This window comes from Lampris incognitus, chromosome 19 (genome assembly GCF_029633865.1).
Source record: "Lampris incognitus isolate fLamInc1 chromosome 19, fLamInc1.hap2, whole genome shotgun sequence".
NCBI classification, from domain to species: domain Eukaryota; kingdom Metazoa; phylum Chordata; class Actinopteri; order Lampriformes; family Lampridae; genus Lampris; species Lampris incognitus.
This window is the reverse complement of record NC_079229.1, coordinates 37,992,974-38,013,882: the sequence shown is the minus strand read 5'-3', so window position 1 is coordinate 38,013,882 and position 20,909 is coordinate 37,992,974. Positions and strand designations below refer to the sequence as shown.

At 47.5% G+C, this 20,909-nt stretch overlaps 1 protein-coding gene across 3 annotated transcripts in view; it reads left to right on the top strand.

Annotated features, from left to right (window-relative positions):
- LOC130129970 (receptor-type tyrosine-protein phosphatase mu-like) overlaps positions 1-20,909 on the top strand; it is a 390,986-nt gene that overhangs the window by 198,300 nt on the left and 171,777 nt on the right. For all 3 annotated transcript variants that reach the window (XM_056299678.1, XM_056299677.1, XM_056299679.1), the window contains exons 10-14: positions 7,385-7,538; positions 13,001-13,179; positions 18,894-19,003; positions 20,019-20,220; positions 20,781-20,883. In XM_056299678.1, the coding sequence (XP_056155653.1) occupies positions 7,385-7,538; positions 13,001-13,179; positions 18,894-19,003; positions 20,019-20,220; positions 20,781-20,883 (748 nt within the window). The remainder of the gene's footprint in view (positions 1-7,384; positions 7,539-13,000; positions 13,180-18,893; positions 19,004-20,018; positions 20,221-20,780; positions 20,884-20,909) is intronic.

Genomic DNA, 20,909 nt, shown 5'->3' with positions numbered 1-20,909 from the left:
GAAAGGGCTCAGAGCCGATCCTTGATGTAATTCCACCTCCACCTTGAACCCATCTGTCATTCCTACCACACACCTCACCACTGTCACACTTCCCTCATACATATCCTGCACCACTCCTACATACTTCTCTGCAGCTCCTGACTTCCTCATACAATACCACACCTCCTCTCTCGGTACCCTGTCGTATGCTTTCTCTAAATCTACAAAGACACAATGTAACTCCTTCTGGCCTTCTCTATACTTCTCCATCAACATTCTCAAAGCAAACATCACATCTGTGATGCTCTTTCATGGCATGAAACCATACTGCTGCTGCTGATCATCACCTCTCCTCTTAACCTAGCTTCTATTACTCTTTCCCATATCTTCATGCTGTGGGTGATCAACTTTATACCTCTGTGGTTGCTACAGTTCTGCACATCACCCTTGTTCTTGAAAATCGGTACCAGTATGCTTCTTCTCCACTCCTCAGGCATCCTCTCACTTTCCAAGATTGTGTTAAACAACCTATTTAAAACGCCACTGCCATCTCTCCTAAACACTCCGCAGATATGTCATCTGGACCAACCGCCTTTCCACTCTTCATCCTTATCATTGCTCTCGTGACGTCGTCCTTACTAATCCACCGCACTTTCTGATTCACTATCCCCACATCATCCAACCTTCTCTCTCTCTCATTTTCTTCATTCATCAGCCCCTCAAAGTACTCCTTCCACCTTCTCAGCACACTCTCCTCACTTGTCAACACATTTCCATCTCTATCCTGGGTCGCCCTAACTTGCTGCACATCCTTCCCAGCTCGGTCCCTCTGTCTAGCCACTCGGTACAAGTCCTTTCTCTTTCCTTAGTGTCTAACCTGTCATACAACTCACCATACGCCTTTTCTTTTGCCTTTACCACCTTTCTTGTCACTTTACGCTGCATCTCCTTGTACTCCTGTCTACTTTCTTCATCTCTGACTATCCCACTTCTTCTTTACCAACCTCTTCCTCTGTATACTTTGCTGTACTTTCTCATTCCACCACCAAGTCTCTTTGTCTTCCTTCCTCTGTCGTGATGACACACCAAGTACCTTCCTAGCTGTCTCCCTCACTATTTCTGCAGTGGTTGCCCAGCCATCCAGCAACTCTTCACTACCATCCAGTGCCTGTCTTAACTCCTGGCTGAACTCCACACAACAGTCTTCCTTCTTCAACTTCCACCATTTGATCCTTGGCTCTGCCTTCACTCCTTCACTCTTCCTCTTCTTGGTCTCCAAAGTCATCCTACAGATCACCATCCGATGCTGCCTAGCTACGTTCTCTCCTGTCACCACCTTGCAGTCTCCAATCCCTTTTAGCTCGCACCTTCTACATAAGATATAGTCCACCTGTGTTCACTTTCCTCCACTCTTGTACGTCACCGTGTGTTCATCCCTCTTCCTGAAATATGTATTCACCACAGCCATTTCCATCCTTTTCACAAAATCCTCCACCATCTGTCCTTCCACATTCCTCTCCTTGACTCTATACCTTCCCATCACCTCCTCATCACCTCTGTTCCCTTCACAAACATGTCCATTGAAGTCCGCTACAATCACCACTCTCTCCTCCTTGGGTACCCTCTCCACCACTTCATCCAACTCACTCCAGAATTCTTCTTTCTCTTCCATCTCACACCCAACTTGTAGGGCAAATGCTCTGATAACATTCATCAACACACCTTTGATTTCCAGCTTCATACTCATCACTCTGTCCGACACTCTCTTCACCTCCAGTGCACTCTTGACATACTTTTACTTAAGAATTACCCCTACCCCATTTCTGTCCCCATCTGCACCATGGTAGTAGAGTTTGAACCCACCTCCGATACTCCTGGCCTTACTCCCCTTCCACCTGGTCTCTTGCACACACAGTATGCCTACCTTTCTTCTCTCCATCATATCAGCCAGCTCTCTCCCTTTACCAGTCATAGTGCCAACATTCAAAGTTCTGACTCACCTCCACACTCCTACCCTTCCTCCTCTCCCGCTGCCTCTGGACATGCCTTCCCCTTCTCCTTCTCCTTCACCCAACAGTAGCATAGTTCCCACCGGCACCCTGCTGGCCAACAGTACCGGTGGTGGTCATTGTTAACTTGGGCCTTGACAGATCCGGTATGGAAATCTGATTTATGATCCGCATATTTGATTTAGCAAAGCCTTTATGCTGGATGTCTTTCCTGACGCAACCCTCCACATTTATCCAGGTTTGGGACTGGCATCAGTGGCTGGATTAATCTCTCTCTCTCTCTCTCTGTCGTTCTCTCTCTCTGTGTGTCTCTCTCTCCATCTCTCTCTGTCTCACTCTCTTGTCTCTCTCTCTGTCTCTCTTTCTCTCTCTCTCTCTCTTTGTCTCTGTCTGTCTTTCTCTCTCTCTCTCTGTCTCTGTCTGTCTTTCTCTCTCTCTCTCTGTCTCTGTCTCTCTCTCTCTCTCCCTCTCAATTCAATTCAATTCAGTTCAATATTTGCTTTATTGGCATGACATACGTTTTTGTACATATTGCCAAAGCATGTAAAACAACAACACAACAGCAACAATGATTATAACAGCAACAACAGCAATGATTATGAACCCTCTCTCTCTCTCTCTCTCTCTCTCTCTTTCTTTCCCTCTCTCTCTCTGTCTCCCTCTTTCTCTGTCTGTGTCTCTCTGTCTCTGTCTGTCTGTCTGTCTGTCTGTCTGTCTGTCTCTCTGTCTTTCTCTCTCTCTCTCCCTGGCCATTGAACCACTTTTATTTCAGCTCAGGCAGGGGCTCACAGGACTAACCTTTTCAGGGAACATCACCACTGCAGTTAGCTTATCAGCATACGCTGACTATGTCATGGTTTTCAGTGCAACTCAAAACGATCTACAAATTCTCAAGCAGAAATTGGCCTTATACAAACAAGCTTTCTCTGGTGTGTCTTCGTCTCCCTAATGGAAAGGTGATCACAGATTCCGCTGAGATGAGGAGGCACGCAGTGGACTTCTACACTGACTTGTTCAGGGCAGAGGGCTGTGATTCGGACTCTGCTGCGGAGCTTTTACACGGCCTTCCCCAACTGAGTCCAGCAGAACAGCATACATTGAGCATGGACATAACGCTAGATGAACTGACTGCTGCGGTGTCTCAGGTGGCGTGGGGCGAGGCTCCAGGAACAGACGGCTTACCATCCGACTTTTTTAAACACTTCTGGAGTGTTTTGGAAGGATCTTCTGCACATGTTTAAAGAGCGCTTTAAAAGGGGGACACTTCCTGCTTCTTGCAGGCGTGCAGTTCTCTCTCTGCTGCCTAAGAGGGGAGATTTAGCCCTTTTGGAAAACTGGAGACCAGTACCTCTTTAGTGTGCAGACTATAAAATCCTTTCCAAAGTTGGCTGAAATTGTTAATTGAACTAGTGATTGGAGCGGATCAATCCTATTGTGTTCCAGACAGGTCTATGGTAGATAATTTGTTTTTGATTAGAGATGTGTTTGATGTATGTAAGCTATATGATATAAATGTTGCTATCTTGTCCATTGACCAAGAGAAGGCTTTTGACCGTGTAGATCACACTGTTTTTTTCCTCTACCTTGCAGGCCTTTGGTGTTGGGGAGGGGTTCGTGTCCTGGATAAAGCTGTTGTGTAGTGGTGCGTGTTGTGTAGTGAAGGTGGGGGGAGGGTTGAGCTGTCCTGTGCCAGTTGGGAGAGGGATTAGGCAGGGCTGCCCCATCTCAGGCCAGCTCTACAGCATTGCCATTGAGCCTCTCCTATGTAGGTTGAGGAGCAGGCTGAGGAGTCTCTCTCTGCCAGAGCTAGCTCAACCCCCTTCGGTTGTTGTATCAGCATACGCTGATGATATCAATGTTTTTGTCCAAGGAGAGGGAGATGTTCAGGAATTGAAAGAAAGCCCAGCCTTGTATGAAAAGGCTTCTTCAGCCAAAGTCAACTAGGGGAAAAGTGAGGCTTGTTTGGTGGGTCAGTGAGACTTGAGGAGTGCTCCTAGTCTTCCTGGGAATCTTAGATGGCAGGTAAGAGGTATTAAAGTTCTAGGAGTATATCTGGGAAGTGAGGACTTTCAGAGGCAGAACTGGGAGGGAGTGCCGGAGAAGGTGGAAGCCAGGTTTTCAAAATGGAATTGGATGCTACCCCAGCTGTCCTACAGGGGAAGAGCTCTGATAGTTAATAACCTGGTTGCCTCATCTCTCTGGCACAGACTCGCTGTTGTAGTGTCACTGCCAGGCCTTGCAGAAGAGATGCAGAAGCTCCTGGTGAAGTTTTTCTGGTCTGGTCAGCACTGGCTGAGGGCATCAGCCCTGTATCTCCCTGTGGCAGAGGGAGGACAAAACCTTATAGACATTCGGTCCAGAACTGTGGCCTTCAGACTACAGACGGTGCAGAGGCTGCTGTATGGCTGCGGTCACTGCTGGTTGGCTCCTGCCCAGCTGCTTCCTCAAAGCTGGTCGGCTTGGGTTGGATAAGCAGATTTTGTTACTGAGATCAACAGAAGCTGACCTAGTTGGACTCACATCCTTTTACAACTCGGTGGTTGAAGCCTGGCAGATGCTGAAGGTCACACGAACTCCTGACCCTCGACCAAGAATGGGGCTTTTTGAGGAGCCGCTGTTTCACAATGACTTCCTTACGAATACCACTTTCTTCTCTGCAATGATGCAGACTGCATTTGTTGAGGCTGGCATTACCAAACTGGCCATCTTATGAGAACATCCGTGGAAGCACTTGGTGGCATCGTCAACATCAGGTCCTCCAGAGTGCTGAAGAGGGTTGTGGAGGAAGTCTGGAAGTCCCTGCCTGGGCCACTGAGGGTGTTTGCCGAAAATCGTGCTTTAGCTGACCAATGGGATGATGACAATGAGTACTTTTTTCCCTCCTTGATCGTCAGTCCTGCATTTGGGGCATGGCGAGGGGGGAGCGGACTGCTTCTTTCCCTGAGTACACCAGTGCTGGGTAGTTTCAGCTCTTGTGGGAAGAAGCAACTTTACTACAGCTGTGTGAAGGTACTCGACCTTTGCTCTCTGGCTGAAGTCAAGAAGTCGAGGTGGACTGAGGTTTTTGCTTCAGACTGTACCCCTAAAGGCAGGTGGAGAATCTTGTGTAAGCCTCCTGTTGAGAAACGGATGGCTGACCTCCTGTGGAGGATTATACATGGAGCAATAACTATGAACAGACACAAGGCTCACCTCGATCCAAGCACTGGGGAAGGCTGTCCTTTTTGCACTCAGGGAGATGTTAGAGCATTTAGTGGTCTCTTGTCCTCGACTGGTGGGCTTATTTAGGGTACTGCGGGAATGGGTGGAAGCTTTGGGTGAAGGTTTCTCCATCCCCATGTTTGTTTTTGGGCCCAAATACACGTCAAGAAAAAGACTGCTCCTGGTCCTAGTCAATTAACTTTTCGGCACTGCTAACCTAGCGATCTGGAAGACCAGGAAGAACCAGATGCTAGGTCAGGGCTGGACTGATGTGGTGCAGAGTATGAAGGGTTTGGTGGTGGCTCGTCTGAGGATAGAGCACGCCTTCTACACCCTGACCCGTAGTCTGGACTCCTTCATGTTCACTAAGTGAAGATGGGTCACTTGTTCTCTGTTTCTAATTCATTATGGTCGTGTGTGTGTTGTTTGATTGAGTAATGATGCATGTGATTTTGTTTTTCTAGCTTGCCAGGTTATTTAATGTTGACTTGATGGGAATGGAGTGTTTGTTTTTTACTGTGATGTAAATAAAAGTTATTTTAAAAGTCAAAAGTCTCTCTCTCTCTCTCTCTCTGTCTGTCTGCCTCTCTGTCTGTCTGTCTGTCTGTCTGTCTGTCTGTCTGTCTGTCTGTCTGTTTGTCTCTCTCCCTGTGTGTCTCTCTCTCTCTGTCTCTTTCTCTCTCCGTCTCTGTCTCTCTGTGTCTCTCACTCATATGCTGTCTGCAAGTGGATCTCTGTCATCTTGAATTACAGCACTTAAAATGGCCACCTCAAAAGACTGCGATGTGTGTGTAAACATACATTCAGATTGATGTGTTCTTTCATCTTCAGGCATGCTTTTACCCCCCCCCCTCCCCGTACCCATCCCATCTCTCTGTCTCTGTCTCTGTCTCTCTCTGTCTCAGTGATATTATCATGTCGATATTAGGACCATCTGATTCTTTTTGTGCGTTTGTGTAAATCATGACTTTGCAGCAAATGTTAAGAGAACGTGTATGAAACAAGGTATACATCAGTTACATCACTTGTTCTATCATGAGTCTCTACAGTGATCAATAAAAATGTAGAGGATTTGAAAATAAAATAAAAAAACCTTTTTGGCTAGTGTTTTGATGCATGCTGAATAATCCAGGTAAGAAACAGAAAGAAGGGTGACTCCGTTCACCTGGACACAACGTTTACTGACAGGTTTCATTATCATCTGGAGAGGTCCCTTACATGAGGATGAGACGTGTCTGTCAGTAAACGTTGTGTCCAGATGAACTGATTCACCTTTCTTTCTTTTTAGTTGTCTAACTGTTCCATTTCAACACAAAAATCATCTTCCAGCATCAATTCCACGCTAGAAAGAAATCAGCTGGCAAGTCGTCCTAAATGGAACGATGGACAGCTCTATCAATTCAGTTCAGTGTGTCGTCATTAAAACAATGTGCAGGCACATGTGTAAAAATGAAGTGAGGCCTGCAGCTTCACTAAACAGAGCAAGACAGACACACAAACACAGTATAAGATGTACACACAGGAAGATTAAACGCTAAAAATAAGTCAAAAAAAAAAAAGCAGGAGTATAAACATATCCACAGACATTCAGTGGGTAGCCAGGTTCAGGTGGGCAACAGCTTGGGGAAAGAAGCTGTTGTTGAGCCTGGTAGCGCGGGCTCTGAGGCTCCTGTAGGGCCTCCCAGAGGGCAGGGGGGAGAACAGTCCATGGTTGGGGTGGGTGGGATCTCTGCTGATGCTCAGACCCTTTCGAAGGCAGCGTTTGTGATAAATGTCTTTTATGGCTGGGAGCTGGGTACCGGTGATATGCTGGGCCGCCTTGACGACCTGCTGCAGAGCTTTCTGGTCTACTGAGGTGTAGTTGCCGTACCACACTGAGATGCAGCTGGTCAGGATGTTCTCTGTGCTGCAGTGGTAGAAGTTGGTGAGAATTTTGGGGGATAGACAGGCGCTCCTCAGCCTCCTCAGAAATTGCAGGTGTTGTTGGGCCTTTCTCACAAGGGCCTGGGTGTTTGATGTCCAGGAGAAGTCCTCGCTTATGTGGACTCCAAGAAATTTAAAGCTGGAAACATGCTTCACTTCCACCCCATTGATGTGTATGGGGGAGTGGCTGAAGCTTCTGGAATGGATGTGGACTCTTCATGTATCCTGAGATGCGTCATGAAAGATGAATTTGTCACTTTTGTCTCCTTTAGACCCCATGCAGGGCCCACAGCGGCTGGAGGTGGTGGACATCCAGTCCAAACAGATCACCATGCGCTGGGAACCATTTGGATACAACGTCACCCGCTGTCACAGCTACAATCTCACCCTTCAGTACAGTTACCGACCTGTGGGGGGCGCAGCAAGGTAGGCTCACCTGGCTAACGACACGTTTTCTATGGTTGCTTTGCTTGACTGAATCATAAGTCATGTGTGTATAAAACTTGTAAGAAATACTTTTATAGAATGATAAGAAGTCTTACAAGTGAAGAAGTTCCTCCCAGAGGGTAGAAGCTAAACTCAGGGTATGAAAAAAAATAAAAGCAACTCTTAGTAAAGATTGAATGTGAGTCTTGGCTTCTGATCTCAGTTTAGTTTACAGCGCACTAAAGACCGTAAAAAAGAACTACAAACATGGTGGCCCAAAATACCCCCCATAGCCACTGAATCGACCAAGTATTGACAGGCCTCCGACAGCTTTCTACACATAGTTTATGTATTTATGTTCATTCATACAATATATATATTTATGAAACTCATAACCACACACCCTGTTATGATTTATTATCTCTTCTGTGAACCACTATTTGTGACATCTTTGTAGCTTAACCTGTTTCTTCAAAATAGTGGAAACTGCAAAACCTGAAACAAGAATTCAGTGAACTTCACTGGTTAAAAAAGTGGTGGGCGGTGCTGCCGGTCAGGTTTCCTGGCAGGTCTCATTAACGTCCCACAATGTCTGCCTCCTCAAATGGAAATGTCTCAAACGGAAGCCCAGCTGGTCCCACCTGGTCCCACCTGGTCCCAAGAAGAAACTGCTTAAAACCTGAAGAAACAATCAGCCAACATACAAAAGAAAATAAATAAGTACTCTGAGGCAGCTCCCCTTTCCAAAATGCCTTTATGGAGAGAGCAACATTAAAGAGGTAAAAAGGAGGGGCGTCCACGTGGCGTAGCAGTCTGTTCTGTTGACTACCAACACAGGGATCACCAGTTCGAATCCCCGTATTACCTCCAGCTTGGTCCGTCGCCTACAGACACAATTGGTCGTGTCTGTGGGTGGGAAGCCGGATGTGGGTATGTGTCCTGGTCGCTGCACTAGCGCCTCCTCTGGTCAGTAAGGGCGCCTGTTTGGGGGGGAGGGGGAACTGGGGGGAATAGCGTGATCCTCCCACGTGCTACGTCCCCCTGGTGAAACTCCTCACTGTCAGGTGAAAAGAAGCGGCTGGTGACTCCACATGTATGGGAGGAGACATGTGGTAGTCTGCAGCCCTCCCCGGATCAGCAGAGGGGGTGGAGCAGAGACCGGGATGGCTCGAAAGAGTGGGGTAATTGGCCAAGTACAATTGGGGAAGAAAAAGGGGGGAAATCCCCCCCCCCAAAAAAAGGGGGGTTAATACAGGCTGTTGCATATTCTGATTATATTATGTCGGTCTTTAAGAAAGGCTTTTTCCATGTACATGGGAGAGAGTTGCCCTGGAGTATTGTTTGTAATTTGAGCTGTTTGTTCACCCCCCCCCCTCCTCCTCATGTGATATTATCTAAAAGCAGCATTCCTTCTTTTCTTTTTTTCTTTTCTTTTTTTTTTTGGATAAAGAAACTGCTTCTGGACAATCACACCTTTACCTTTTTATCACACATTATGTATTGCTGTATAACACCTGTATCGGCACGGTGGCCCAGTGGTTAGTGCTGCTGCCTCACAGCAAGAAGGTCCTGGATTCAAACCCCAAGCCATCCCCCATGTCTGTGTGGGTTTCCTCCGGGTGCTGCTGTTTCCTCCCACCATCAAAAAGACATGCATGTTAGGGTTAATACTCCTGCCTGTGCCCCTTAGCAAGGCAAGGGAAAGAAGAAGTGGAGTTGGTCTCCAGGTGCTGTAGCTGCCCACTGCTCCTAAACAATAGGATGGTTACATGCAGAGAACACATTTGTTGTAAGAATACAATGACAAAATAAAGTGTCTTTCTTCCTCTATTCTGTATAACACCTGTATAACACACCTGTATGACGTCTGTATAACACACCTGTATAACACACTTGTATAACACATCTGTATAACACCTGTATAACACACCCCTTTCACAATCTGTATAACGCACATGTATAAAACACCTGTATGACAGCTGTATAACACGTCTGTATAACACCTGTATAACACACATGTATGACATCTGTATAACACACCTGTATAACACACTTGTATAACACATCTGTATAACACATGTATAACATCTCTATAACACACCTGTGTAACATCTCTATAACACACCTGTTTAACACATGTATAACACACCCGTATAACACCTGTATAACACACCTGTATAGCATCTGTATAACATCTGTATAACACCTGTTTAACACACCTGTATAACACGCCTGTATAGCATCTGTATAACATCTGTATAACACACCTGTTTAATACCTGTATACCACTGCTGTATAACACATCTGTGTAACACCTGTATAACTCTCCTGTATAGGGATGGATACTGAAACCCGGTGTGAAACAGGCACCAGTACTAAATTATTAAAGACCATAGTATTGATAAGCTGCGACGTTAACAGTTGTGCTGTTAGTATTGGAGCAATTAAGAAAATAGATTTCCTATTTATGAAGGCTATGTAAACGTTATCTTCCCCTCTTAACTCACCACCTCTGTTTCTCATTTGCAATAAGATTTAGACGCATTTTCACTATTCCCAATCCAGAAGAGAGACCTCTCTCTCAGAGCCTGTCATATGTGAGAGCCGAGGGGCAGGGCCAGCTCTATGCCTCTCTCAGACACACACACACACACACACACACACACACACACACACACAGTCGGCTCTTAGTGACAATGGTGGGTGCATCAAATCGGGGTGGAGAAATGCAAAGTTTTTGACTGGCAAGCTCGTAGTTCCTCTCTCGCTGGTCGTTCACCTCAGGTGTGTTGTGTGTGCTGCAGCCTGGAGCCAACACAGAGCTAACTAAAGTATACAAACATGGGTTAATGATGAGAAGTAACGCTCTGTCCAGACACCAGACAAAAAAGCAGTGTTGATTCTGTTATTCATTTTGTATTTCTCTTAAAAATGACAAAAGAACCAGTAAGATACTGTTAATGTACCGTATCGATAAGAAGTATCGGCAAGAGTAATCGTACCATTAAAATCTTAATGATACCCATCCCTGCTCCTATATAACACCTGTAGACCACACCTGGATACCACTCCTGTATAACACACCTGTATACCACTCCTGTATACCACTCCTATATAACACACCTGTATAACACACCTGTATAAGGCACCTGTATACCACTCCTATATACCACTCCTGTATAACACACCTGTATAACACTCCTGTATACCACTCCTGTATACCACACCTGTATAACACTCCTGTATAACACACCTGTATACCACACCTGTATACCACTCCTGTATAACACACCTGTATACCACTCCTGTATACCACTCCTATATAACACACCTGTATAACACACCTGTATACCACTCCTATATAACACACCTGTATAACACACCTGTATAACACTCCTGTATACCACTCCTATATAATACACCTGTATAACACACCTGTATACCACTCCTATATACCACTCCTGTATAACACACCTGTATACCACTCCTATATACCACTCCTGTATAAGACACCTGTATAACACACCTGTATACCACTCCTATATACCACTCCTGTATAACACAACTGTATAATACACCTGTATACCACACCTGTATACCACTCCTGTATAACACACCTGTATACCACTCCTGTATACCACTCCTATATAACACACCTGTATAACACACCTGTATAACACTCCTATATAACACACCTGTATAACACACCTGTATAACGCACCTGTATACCACTCCTATATACCACTCCTGTATAACACTCCTGTATACCACTCCTGTATACCACACCTGTATAACACTCCTGTATAACACACCTGTATACCACACCTGTATACCACTCCTGTATAACACACCTGTATACCACTCCTGTATACCACTCCTATATAACACACCTGTATAACACACCTGTAAACCACTCCTATATAACACACCTGTATAACACTCCTGTATAACACTCCTGTATACCACTCCTGTATACCACTCCTATATAACACACCTGTATAACACTCCTGTATACCACTCCTATATAATACACCTGTATAACACACCTGTATACCACTCCTATATACCACTCCTGTATAACACACCTGTATACCACTCCTATATACCACTCCTGTATAAGACACCTGTATAACACACCTGTATACCACTCCTATATACCACTCCTGTATAACACAACTGTATAATACACCTGTATACCACACCTGTATACCACTCCTGTATACCACTCCTGTATAACACACCTGTATAACACTCCTGTATACCACACCTGTATACCACACCTGTATACCACTCCTGTATAAGACACCTGTATAACACACCTGTATACCACTCCTATATACCACTCCTGTATAAGACACCTGTATAACACACCTGTATACCACTCCTATATACCACTCCTGTATAACACAACTGTATAATACACCTGTATAAGGCACCTGTATACCACTCCTGTATACCACTCCTGTATAACACACCTGTATAACACTCCTGTATACCACACCTGTATACCACACCTGTATACCACTCCTGTATAACGCACCTGTATACCACTCCTGTATACCACACCTATATAACACACCTGTATAACACTCCTGTATACCACACCTGTATACCACCCCCGTATACCACTCCTGTATAACACACCTGTATACTACTCCTATATACCACTCCTGTATAACACACCTGTATAACACACCTGTATACCACTCCTATATACCACTCCTGTATAAAACACCTGTATAAGGCACCTGTATAACACACCTGTATAACACTCCTGTATACCACACCTGTATACCACACCCGTATACCACTCCTGTATAACACACCTGTATAACACACCTGTATACCACTCCTATATACCACTCCTATATAACACACCTGTATAACACACCTGTATACCACTCCTATATACCACTCCTGTATAAAACACCTGTATAAGGCACCTGTATAACACACCTGTATAACACTCCTGTATACCACACCTGTATACCACACCCGTATACCACTCCTGTATAACACACCTGTATACCACTCCTGTATAACACACCTGTATACCACACCTGTATACCACTCCTGTATAACACTCTTGTATAACACATCTGTATACCACACCGGTATGCCACACCTGTATAACACTTCTGTATACCACTCCTGCATAACACTTCTGTATACCTGTCATACAGGTGTGTGTTCTCTAACGCAACAATCTGGGTTAGGGTTATGCTGAAATTACATGAAGACCTGAAACCAGTTCTCAATACCTACACATTTTTATACAATGCACTTATTTATACTTCTAATGAAAATACAAAAATAACATCATTTCCAGAGTTTTGATGAACGTCAGACCAAACTCTTACTCTGAGGGCCTTTATGCCTTCTGGCCCTGGTCTGCCAGCATCTAGCGTCAAATCTTACTTTGCTCCTAATGTCCTGACCCCACCTTCTCTGTCTGCTCCTAGGGGGGAGCCATCAAAGGAGGAGACGCGGGAGGAGGTGTGTTACGATATGATGGGTGTATCACCGCAGCACATCATCCGTAACCTTCCACCTTACACCAATGTCAGTGTGAAGCTAATCCTCCGAAACCCGGAGGGGGAAAGAGAGAGCAACCAACTGCTGGTGCTAACAGATGAGGACGGTGAGACAGAGAGAGGGTTTGAAAACCAGACACGCAAAACCTCTGACGTTCAGTCAGCAGGAATGTCACATTTGAAGTATATGTTTAATTGTATTAAAATGGCACTATGACATTGAACCTTCGCTGATGCCAACTACAGTAGCTGTCCACAAGGCTTTATAAAGCCTCTAGTGTGCTGGTGTGGGGCGGTGTGTGTCTGACATTCTTGTGTAAGAAGTGGGGTTGTTGTGAAGTCTCTAGTGTGCTGGTGTGGGGCGGTGTGTGTCTGACATTCTTGTGTAAGAAGTGGGGTTGTTGTGAAGTCTCTAGTGTTCTGGTGTGGGGTGGTGTTTGTCTGACATTCTTGTGTAAGAAGTGGGGTTGTTGTGAAGTGTCTAGTGTGTTGGTGTGGGGCGGTGTGTGTCTGACATTGTTGTGTAAGAAGTGGGGTTGTTGTGAAGTCTCTAGTGTTCTGGTGTGGGGTGGTGTTTGTCTGACATTCTTGTGTAAGAAGTGGGGTTGTTGTGAAGTGTCTAGTGTGCTGGTGTGGGGTGGTGTGTGTCTGACATTGTTGTGTAAGAAGTGGGGTTGTTGTGAGGTGTCTAGTGTGTTGGTGTGGGTGGTGTGTGTCTGACATTGTTGTGTAAGAAGTGGGGTTGTTGTGAAGTGTCTAGTGTGTTGGTGTGGGGTGGTGTGTGTCTGACATTGTTGTGTAAGAAGTGGGGTTGTTGTGAGGTGTCTAGTGTGTTGGTGTGGGGTGGTGTGTGTCTGACATTGTTGTGTAAGAAGTGGGGTTGTTGTGAAGTGTCTAGTGTGCTGGTGTGGGGCGGTGTGTGTCTGACATTCTTGTGTAAGAAGTGGGGTTGTTGTGAAGTCTCTAGTGTTCTGGTGTGGGGTGGTGTTTGTCTGACATTCTTGTGTAAGAAGTGGGGTTGTTGTGAAGTGTCTAGTGTGTTGGTGTGGGGTGGTGTGTGTCTGACATTGTTGTGTAAGAAGTGGGGTTGTTGTGAAGTGTCTAGTGTGTTGGTGTGGGGTCGTGTGTGTCTGACATTCTTGTGTAAGAAGTGGGGTTGTTGTGAAGTGTCTAGTGTGCTGGTGTGGGGTGGTGTGTGTCTGACATTGTTGTGTAAGAAGTGGGGTTGTTGTGAGGTGTCTAGTGTGTTGGTGTGGGTGGTGTGTGTCTGACATTGTTGTGTAAGAAGTGGGGTTGTTGTGAAGTGTCTAGTGTGTTGGTGTGGGGTGGTGTGTGTCTGACATTGTTGTGTAAGAAGTGGGGTTGTTGTGAAGTGTCTAGTGTGTTGGTGTGGGGTGGTGTGTGTCTGACATTGTTGTGTAAGAAGTGGGGTTGTTGTGAAGTGTCTAGTGTGTTGGTGTGGGGTGGTGTGTGTCTGACATTGTTGTGTAAGAAGTGGGGTTGTTGTGAAGTGTCTAGTGTGTTGGTGTGGGGTGGTGTGTGTCTGACATTCTTGTGTAAGAAGTGGGGTTGTTGTGAAGTGTCTAGTGTGTTGGTGTGGGGTGGTGTGTGTCTGACATTGTTGTGTAAGAAGTGGGGTTGTTGTGAAGTGTCTAGTGTGCTGGTGTGGGTGGTGTGTGTCTGACATTCTTGTGTAAGAAGTGGGGTTGTTGGTGTGGGGCGGTGTGTGTCTGACATTGTTGTGTAAGAAGTGGGGTTGTTGTGAAGTGTCTAGTGTGTTGGTGTGGGGTGGTGTGTGTCTGACGTTCTTGTGTAAGAAGTGGGGTTGTTGGTGTGGGGCGGTGTGTGTCTGACATTGTTGTGTAAGAAGTGGGGTTGTTGTGAAGTGTCTAGTGTGTTGGTGTGGGGTGGTGTGTGTCTGACATTGTTGTGTAAGAAGTGGGGTTGTTGTGAAGTGTCTAGTGTGTTGGTGTGGGGTGGTGTGTGTCTGACATTCTTGTGTAAGAAGTGGGGTTGTTGTGAAGTGTCTAGTGTGCTGGTGTGGGTGGTGTGTGTCTGACATTCTTGTGTAAGAAGTGGGGTTGTTGGTGTGGGGCGGTGTGTGTCTGACATTGTTGTGTAAGAAGTGGGGTTGTTGTGAAGTGTCTAGTGTGTTGGTGTGGGGTGGTGTGTGTCTGACGTTCTTGTGTAAGAAGTGGGGTTGTTGGTGTGGGGCGGTGTGTGTCTGACGTTCTTGTGTAAGAAGTGGGGTTGTTGTGAAGTGTCTAGTGTGTTGGTGTGGGGCGGTGTGTGTCTGTCACGTCTCTCTCTCAGCCTTCACCGCTGGCTAGCAGTCATGTCAACAGGAGAGCCGAGCACGTAAGTCTCTCCCTGCCAGTACACAGCCTCTCCAACAGGAAGCCCTATGTAGCGCCTCCTTGTGGCAACACATGGTAACTGGGTACACCTTGGACCCTGGCTGATTACAAGGGACTCGGAGGAGGTCTGGCCCCTAGACGTGCGGTACGCAAGCCCACCCTGATGCCCACGATCCACCCACAGCTGTGGGTTAAATAGTGCCACCTAGTGGACACCTCGGGAGAGGACTAGGCTACGGGAGTAAACCCCTACACAACATCAACGTCCACAGTGCTGTTGTTTTGTGTTTTTCTTGCCCTTTTGTGTGTGTTTAAGTGGGGGAGTACTGCTGACATCATGTGTGGCTGCTGCTTCTCCCTCTCATAGCCCCCCCCTTCCTATCCCCCCCTGTATGTCTTCTCCCTCCCCCCTTCCTATCCCCCCCTGTATGTCTTCTCCCTTCCCCCTTCCTATCCCCCCCTGTATGTCTTCTCCCTCCCCCCTTCCTATCCATCCCTGTATGTCTTCTCCCTCCCCCTTCCTATCCCCCCCTGTATGTCTTCTCCCTCCCCCCTTCCTATCCATCCCTGTATGTCTTCTCCCTCCCCCCTTCCCATCCATCCCTGTATGTCTTCTCCCTCCCCCCTTCCCATCCATCCCTGTATGTCTTCTCCCTCCCCCCTTCCTATCCACCCCTGTATGTCTTCTCCCTCCCCCCTTCCCATCCATCCCTGTATGTCTTCTCCCTCCCCCCTTCCTATCCACCCCTGTATGCCCCCCCCACCATCCACCCCTGTATGTCTTCTCCCTCCCCCCTTCTCATCCCCCCTGTATGTCTTCTCCCTCCCCCCTTCCCATCCCCCCCGTATGTCTTCTCCCTCCCCCCTTCTCATCCCCCCTGTATGTCTTCTCCCTCCCCCCTTCCCATCCCCCCCGTATGTCTTCTCCCTCCCCCCTTCCCATCCCCCCCGTATGTCTTCTCCCTCCCCCCTTCTCATCCCCCCTGTATGTCTTCTCCCTCCCCCCTTCCCATCCCCCCCGTATGTCTTCTCCCTCCCCCCTTCACATTCACCCTTGTATGTCATCTCCGTCCCCCCTTCCCATCCACCCCTGTATGTCTTCTCCCTCCCCCCTTCTCATCCCCCCTGTATGTCTTCTCCCTCCCCCCTTCCCATCCACCCCTGTATGTCTTCTCCTTCCCCCCCCTTCCCATCCACCCCTACATGTCTTCTCCCTCCCCCCTTCCCATCCCCCCTGTATGTCTTCTCCCTCCCCCCTTCCCATCCCCCCCGTATGTCTTCTCCCTCCCCCCTTCCCATTCACCCTTGTATGTCATCTCCCTCCCCCCTTCCCATCCACCCCTGTATGTCTTCTCCCTTCCCCCTTCCCATCCACCCCTGTATGTCTTCTCCTTCCCCCCTTCCCATCCACCACTGTATGTCTTCTCCTTCCCCCCTTCCCATCCACCCCTGTATGTCTTCTCCCTCCCCCCTTCCCATCCACCCCTGTATGTCTTCTCCTTCCCCCTTCCCATCCACCACTGTATGTCTTCTCCTTCCCCCCTTCCCATCCACCCCTGTATGTCTTCTCCCTCCCCCCTTCTCATCCCCCCTGTATGTCTTCTCCCTCCCCCCTTCCCATCCACCCCTGTATGTCTTCTCCTTCCCCCCTTCCCATCCACCCCTGTATGTCTTCTCCCTTCCCCCTTCCCATCCACCCCTGTATGTCTTCTCCCTTCCCCCTTCCCATCCACCCCTGTATGTCTTCTCCTTCCCCCCTTCCCATCCACCCCTGTATGTCTTCTCCCTTCCCCCTTCCCATCCACCCCTGTATGTCTTCTCCCTTCCCCCTTCCCATCCACCACTGTATGTCTTCTCCTTCCCCCCTTCCCATCCACCCCTGTATGTCTTCTCCCTCCCCCCTTCCCATCCACCCCTGTATGTCTTCTCCTTCCCCCTTCCCATCCACCACTGTATGTCTTCTCCTTCCCCCCTTCCCATCCACCCCTGTATGTCTTCTCCCTCCCCCCTTCTCATCCCCCCTGTATGTCTTCTCCCTCCCCCCTTCCCATCCACCCCTGTATGTCTTCTCCTTCCCCCCTTCCCATCCACCCCTGTATGTCTTCTCCCTTCCCCCTTCCCATCCACCCCTGTATTTCTTCTCCCTTCCCCCTTCCCATCCACCCCTGTATGTCTTCTCCTTCCCCCCTTCCCATCCACCACTGTATGTCTTCTCCTTCCCCCCTTCCCATCCACCCCTGTATGTCTTCTCCCTCCCCCCTTCCCATCCACCCCTGTATGTCTTCTCCCTTCCCCCTTCCCATCCACCCCTGTATGTCTTCTCCCTTCCCCCTTCCTATCCACCCCTGTATGTCTTCTCCTTCCCCCTTCCCATCCACCCCTGTATGTCTTCTCCTTCCCCCTTCCCATCCACCCCTGTATGTCTTCTCCTTCCCCCCTTCCCATCCACCCCTGTATGTCTTCTCCCTTCCCCCTTCCCATCCACCCCTGTATGTCTTCTCCCTTCCCCCTTCCCATCCACCACTGTATGTCTTCTCCTTCCCCCTTCCTATCCACCCCTGTATGTCTTCTCCTTCCCCCCTTCCCATCCACCCCTGTATGTCTTCTCCCTTCCCCCTTCCTATCCACCCCTGTATGTCTTCTCCTTCCCCCTTCCCATCCACCCCTGTATGTCTTCTCCTTCCCCCTTCCCATCCACCCCTGTATGTCTTCTCCTTCCCCCCTTCCCATCCACCCCTGTATGTCTTCTCCCTTCCCCCTTCCCATCCACCCCTGTATGTCTTCTCCCTTCCCCCTTCCCATCCACCACTGTATGTCTTCTCCTTCCCCCTTCCCATCCACCACTGTATGTCTTCTCCCTTCCCCCTTCCCATCCACCCCTGTATGTCTTCTCCCTGCCCCCTTCCCATCCACCCCTGTATGTCTTCTCCCTCCCCCCTTCCCATCCACCCCTGTATGTCTTCTCCTTCCCCCCTTCCCATCCACCCCTGTATGTCTTCTCCCTCCCCCCTTCCCATCCCCCCCGTATGTCTTCTCCCTCCCCCCTTCCCATTCACCCTTGTATGTCTTCTCCCTCCCCCCTTCCCATCCCCCCCGTATGTCTTCTCCCTCCCCCCTTCCCATCCACCCCTGTATGTCTTCTCCCTTCCCCCCTTCCCATCCACCCCTGTATGTCTTCTCCCTTCCCCCCTTCCCATCCACCCCTGTATGTCTTCTCCTTCCCCCCTTCCCATCCACCCCTGTATGTCTTCTCCTTCCCCCCTTCCTATCCACCCCTGTATGTCTGTGTTGTGTTTATATGTCGTCTTGTTTCGCCCCGTTTATTGTAAAGCCACTTTGAGTGTTAGAAAAGCCCCATATAAGTTTAATTTATTATTATTATTAATTATAAATAGAACATGCTCCAACCATTTCTACAACAAACCTAATACTCCTGCATCAATGTCTTGTCTGTCTGTCTGTAGTTCCTGGGGCTGTACCAGTGGATTCTGTCCAGGGCAGTAGTTATGAACAGAGCATCGCTTTAAGCTGGAGAGAACCTTTAAACACCTATGGCATCATCAGACAATATGAGGTATCAGCACACACACACACACACACACACACACACACACATATATACTATATAGCTAGATAGATAGATAGACAGCGTTTTTTCCCGAAACCATCAATGGTGTTGCAAGTGCTCAACTAACTATATATAAAACTTTGTTAAAAGAAACACTCAACAGTAGGGAAAGTGCTCAACAAATAAGGAGCAAAATAATCCAGTGAGTCAAGTAAATCCTGTATGAGACAGTACAAGCCTGTTTCATGCTCCATGTCATAAGCAGTCATCAGCTGTCAATCAATGACAGCTGTTGACTGCTTATGACATGGGACAGGCTTGTACTGTCTCATACAGGATTTACTTGACTGACTGGATTTTATATATATGTGTGTGTGTGTGTGTGTGTGTGTGTCAACTCTAAACCTTGCATTACAGGATGAAAATGCTCTCTAGTGGTTGGTCATCACCAGTGGTGACTGCAGAACACTGTCAGCCAATCAGATGAGGTCTTTACAGCTGGACAGTTAAATGGAGTCAAACCAGTTGTCATTGCAATCCATCATCCTGTCACCCAGAGCTCTGCAGTCATACACATGGGAACACCACTGTGTGTGTGTGTGTGTGTGTGTGTGTGTGTGTGTGTGTGTGTTTCATGGAGAAGAGGAGGTCATCCTATGGGGAGAGGAACATACTGATTTTTATTTATGAGTTTCTGCTATTTGATTGATTTCTGTACCTCCCTCTCTCTTACACACACACACACACACACACACACACACACACACACACACACACACACACACACACACACACACACACAGATAGACCGGAGCTGAGAACAGGAAATCTCCCAACTCAAATCTTTAAAAGCTTTAATCAGTGTCCTGATCACTTTTGCTAAGCGTCTACTGAGAAGGAGGTAATGAGACACAAGCTAATTAAATGAGACACAAGATAATGAACAGTGATGTAGAAGAACAAAATATACTGAGTGTTTATGTTTCCTGTTTTGCTCATGTATGACTGTGTTTCTCTACAGATCTCCTATAAGGCTTTGAGTTCCTTCGACACAGAGTTTGATTTGTCCAATCAGAGTGGGAAGGTTGTGAAACCGGCCAATGAGACGAGCCATGTATTCACAGGGCTGTACCCAGGCTCCACCTACTCCTTCACAATAAAAGCCTACACCGTCAAAGGCTTCGGCCCACCAGTTATAACCCAGTTCACTACCAAAATATCAGGTGTGTGTGTGTGTGTGTGTGTGTGTGTGCTAAATTTTATATTCTAACAGACACCAAATGTCCTCATCAGGATAGAAAAACCTGAGACCACCTGCCTTGTTGGGACATTTTATCTGGCCCCGTGAGGAAAAGGGTGTATCTCAGGTTCAGGGCTTAGGTTTAGGGTTAAGGTTAGAATTAGGATTAGGTTAAGGTTAAGGTGTATCTCAGGGTCAGGGCTTGGGTTTAGGGTTAAGGTTAGAATTAGGATTAGGTTAAGGTGAGGCATGTAGTTAGGATGGTTAAGGTTAAGGGCTAGGGAATGAATATAGTCAGTGAGGGGTCCCCACAAGTATAGGGTGACACGGTGTGTTTGTGTGTGTGTCTGTGATTGTAATAGCGCATCTTTTGTCTTTGTTTTTCCATCCTCTGTGTGAAGGAAGATGAACTGTATTACGATATGAAAGGGGGTTTTGAATTAAATTCTCTCTCTCTCTCTCTCTCTCTCTCTCTCTCTCTCTCTCTCTCTCTCTCTCTCTCTCTCTTCTCTGTCTTTGTCTCTGTCTTTCTCTCTCTCTCAGCCCCTCTCATGCCAGCCTATGAACAGGAGAATCCTCTGAATCAGACCGACTCCACAGTCACCGTCCTACTGAAGCCTGCTCAGAGCAGAGGAGCTCCAGTCAGGTACACATGCACAAACACACACTCGG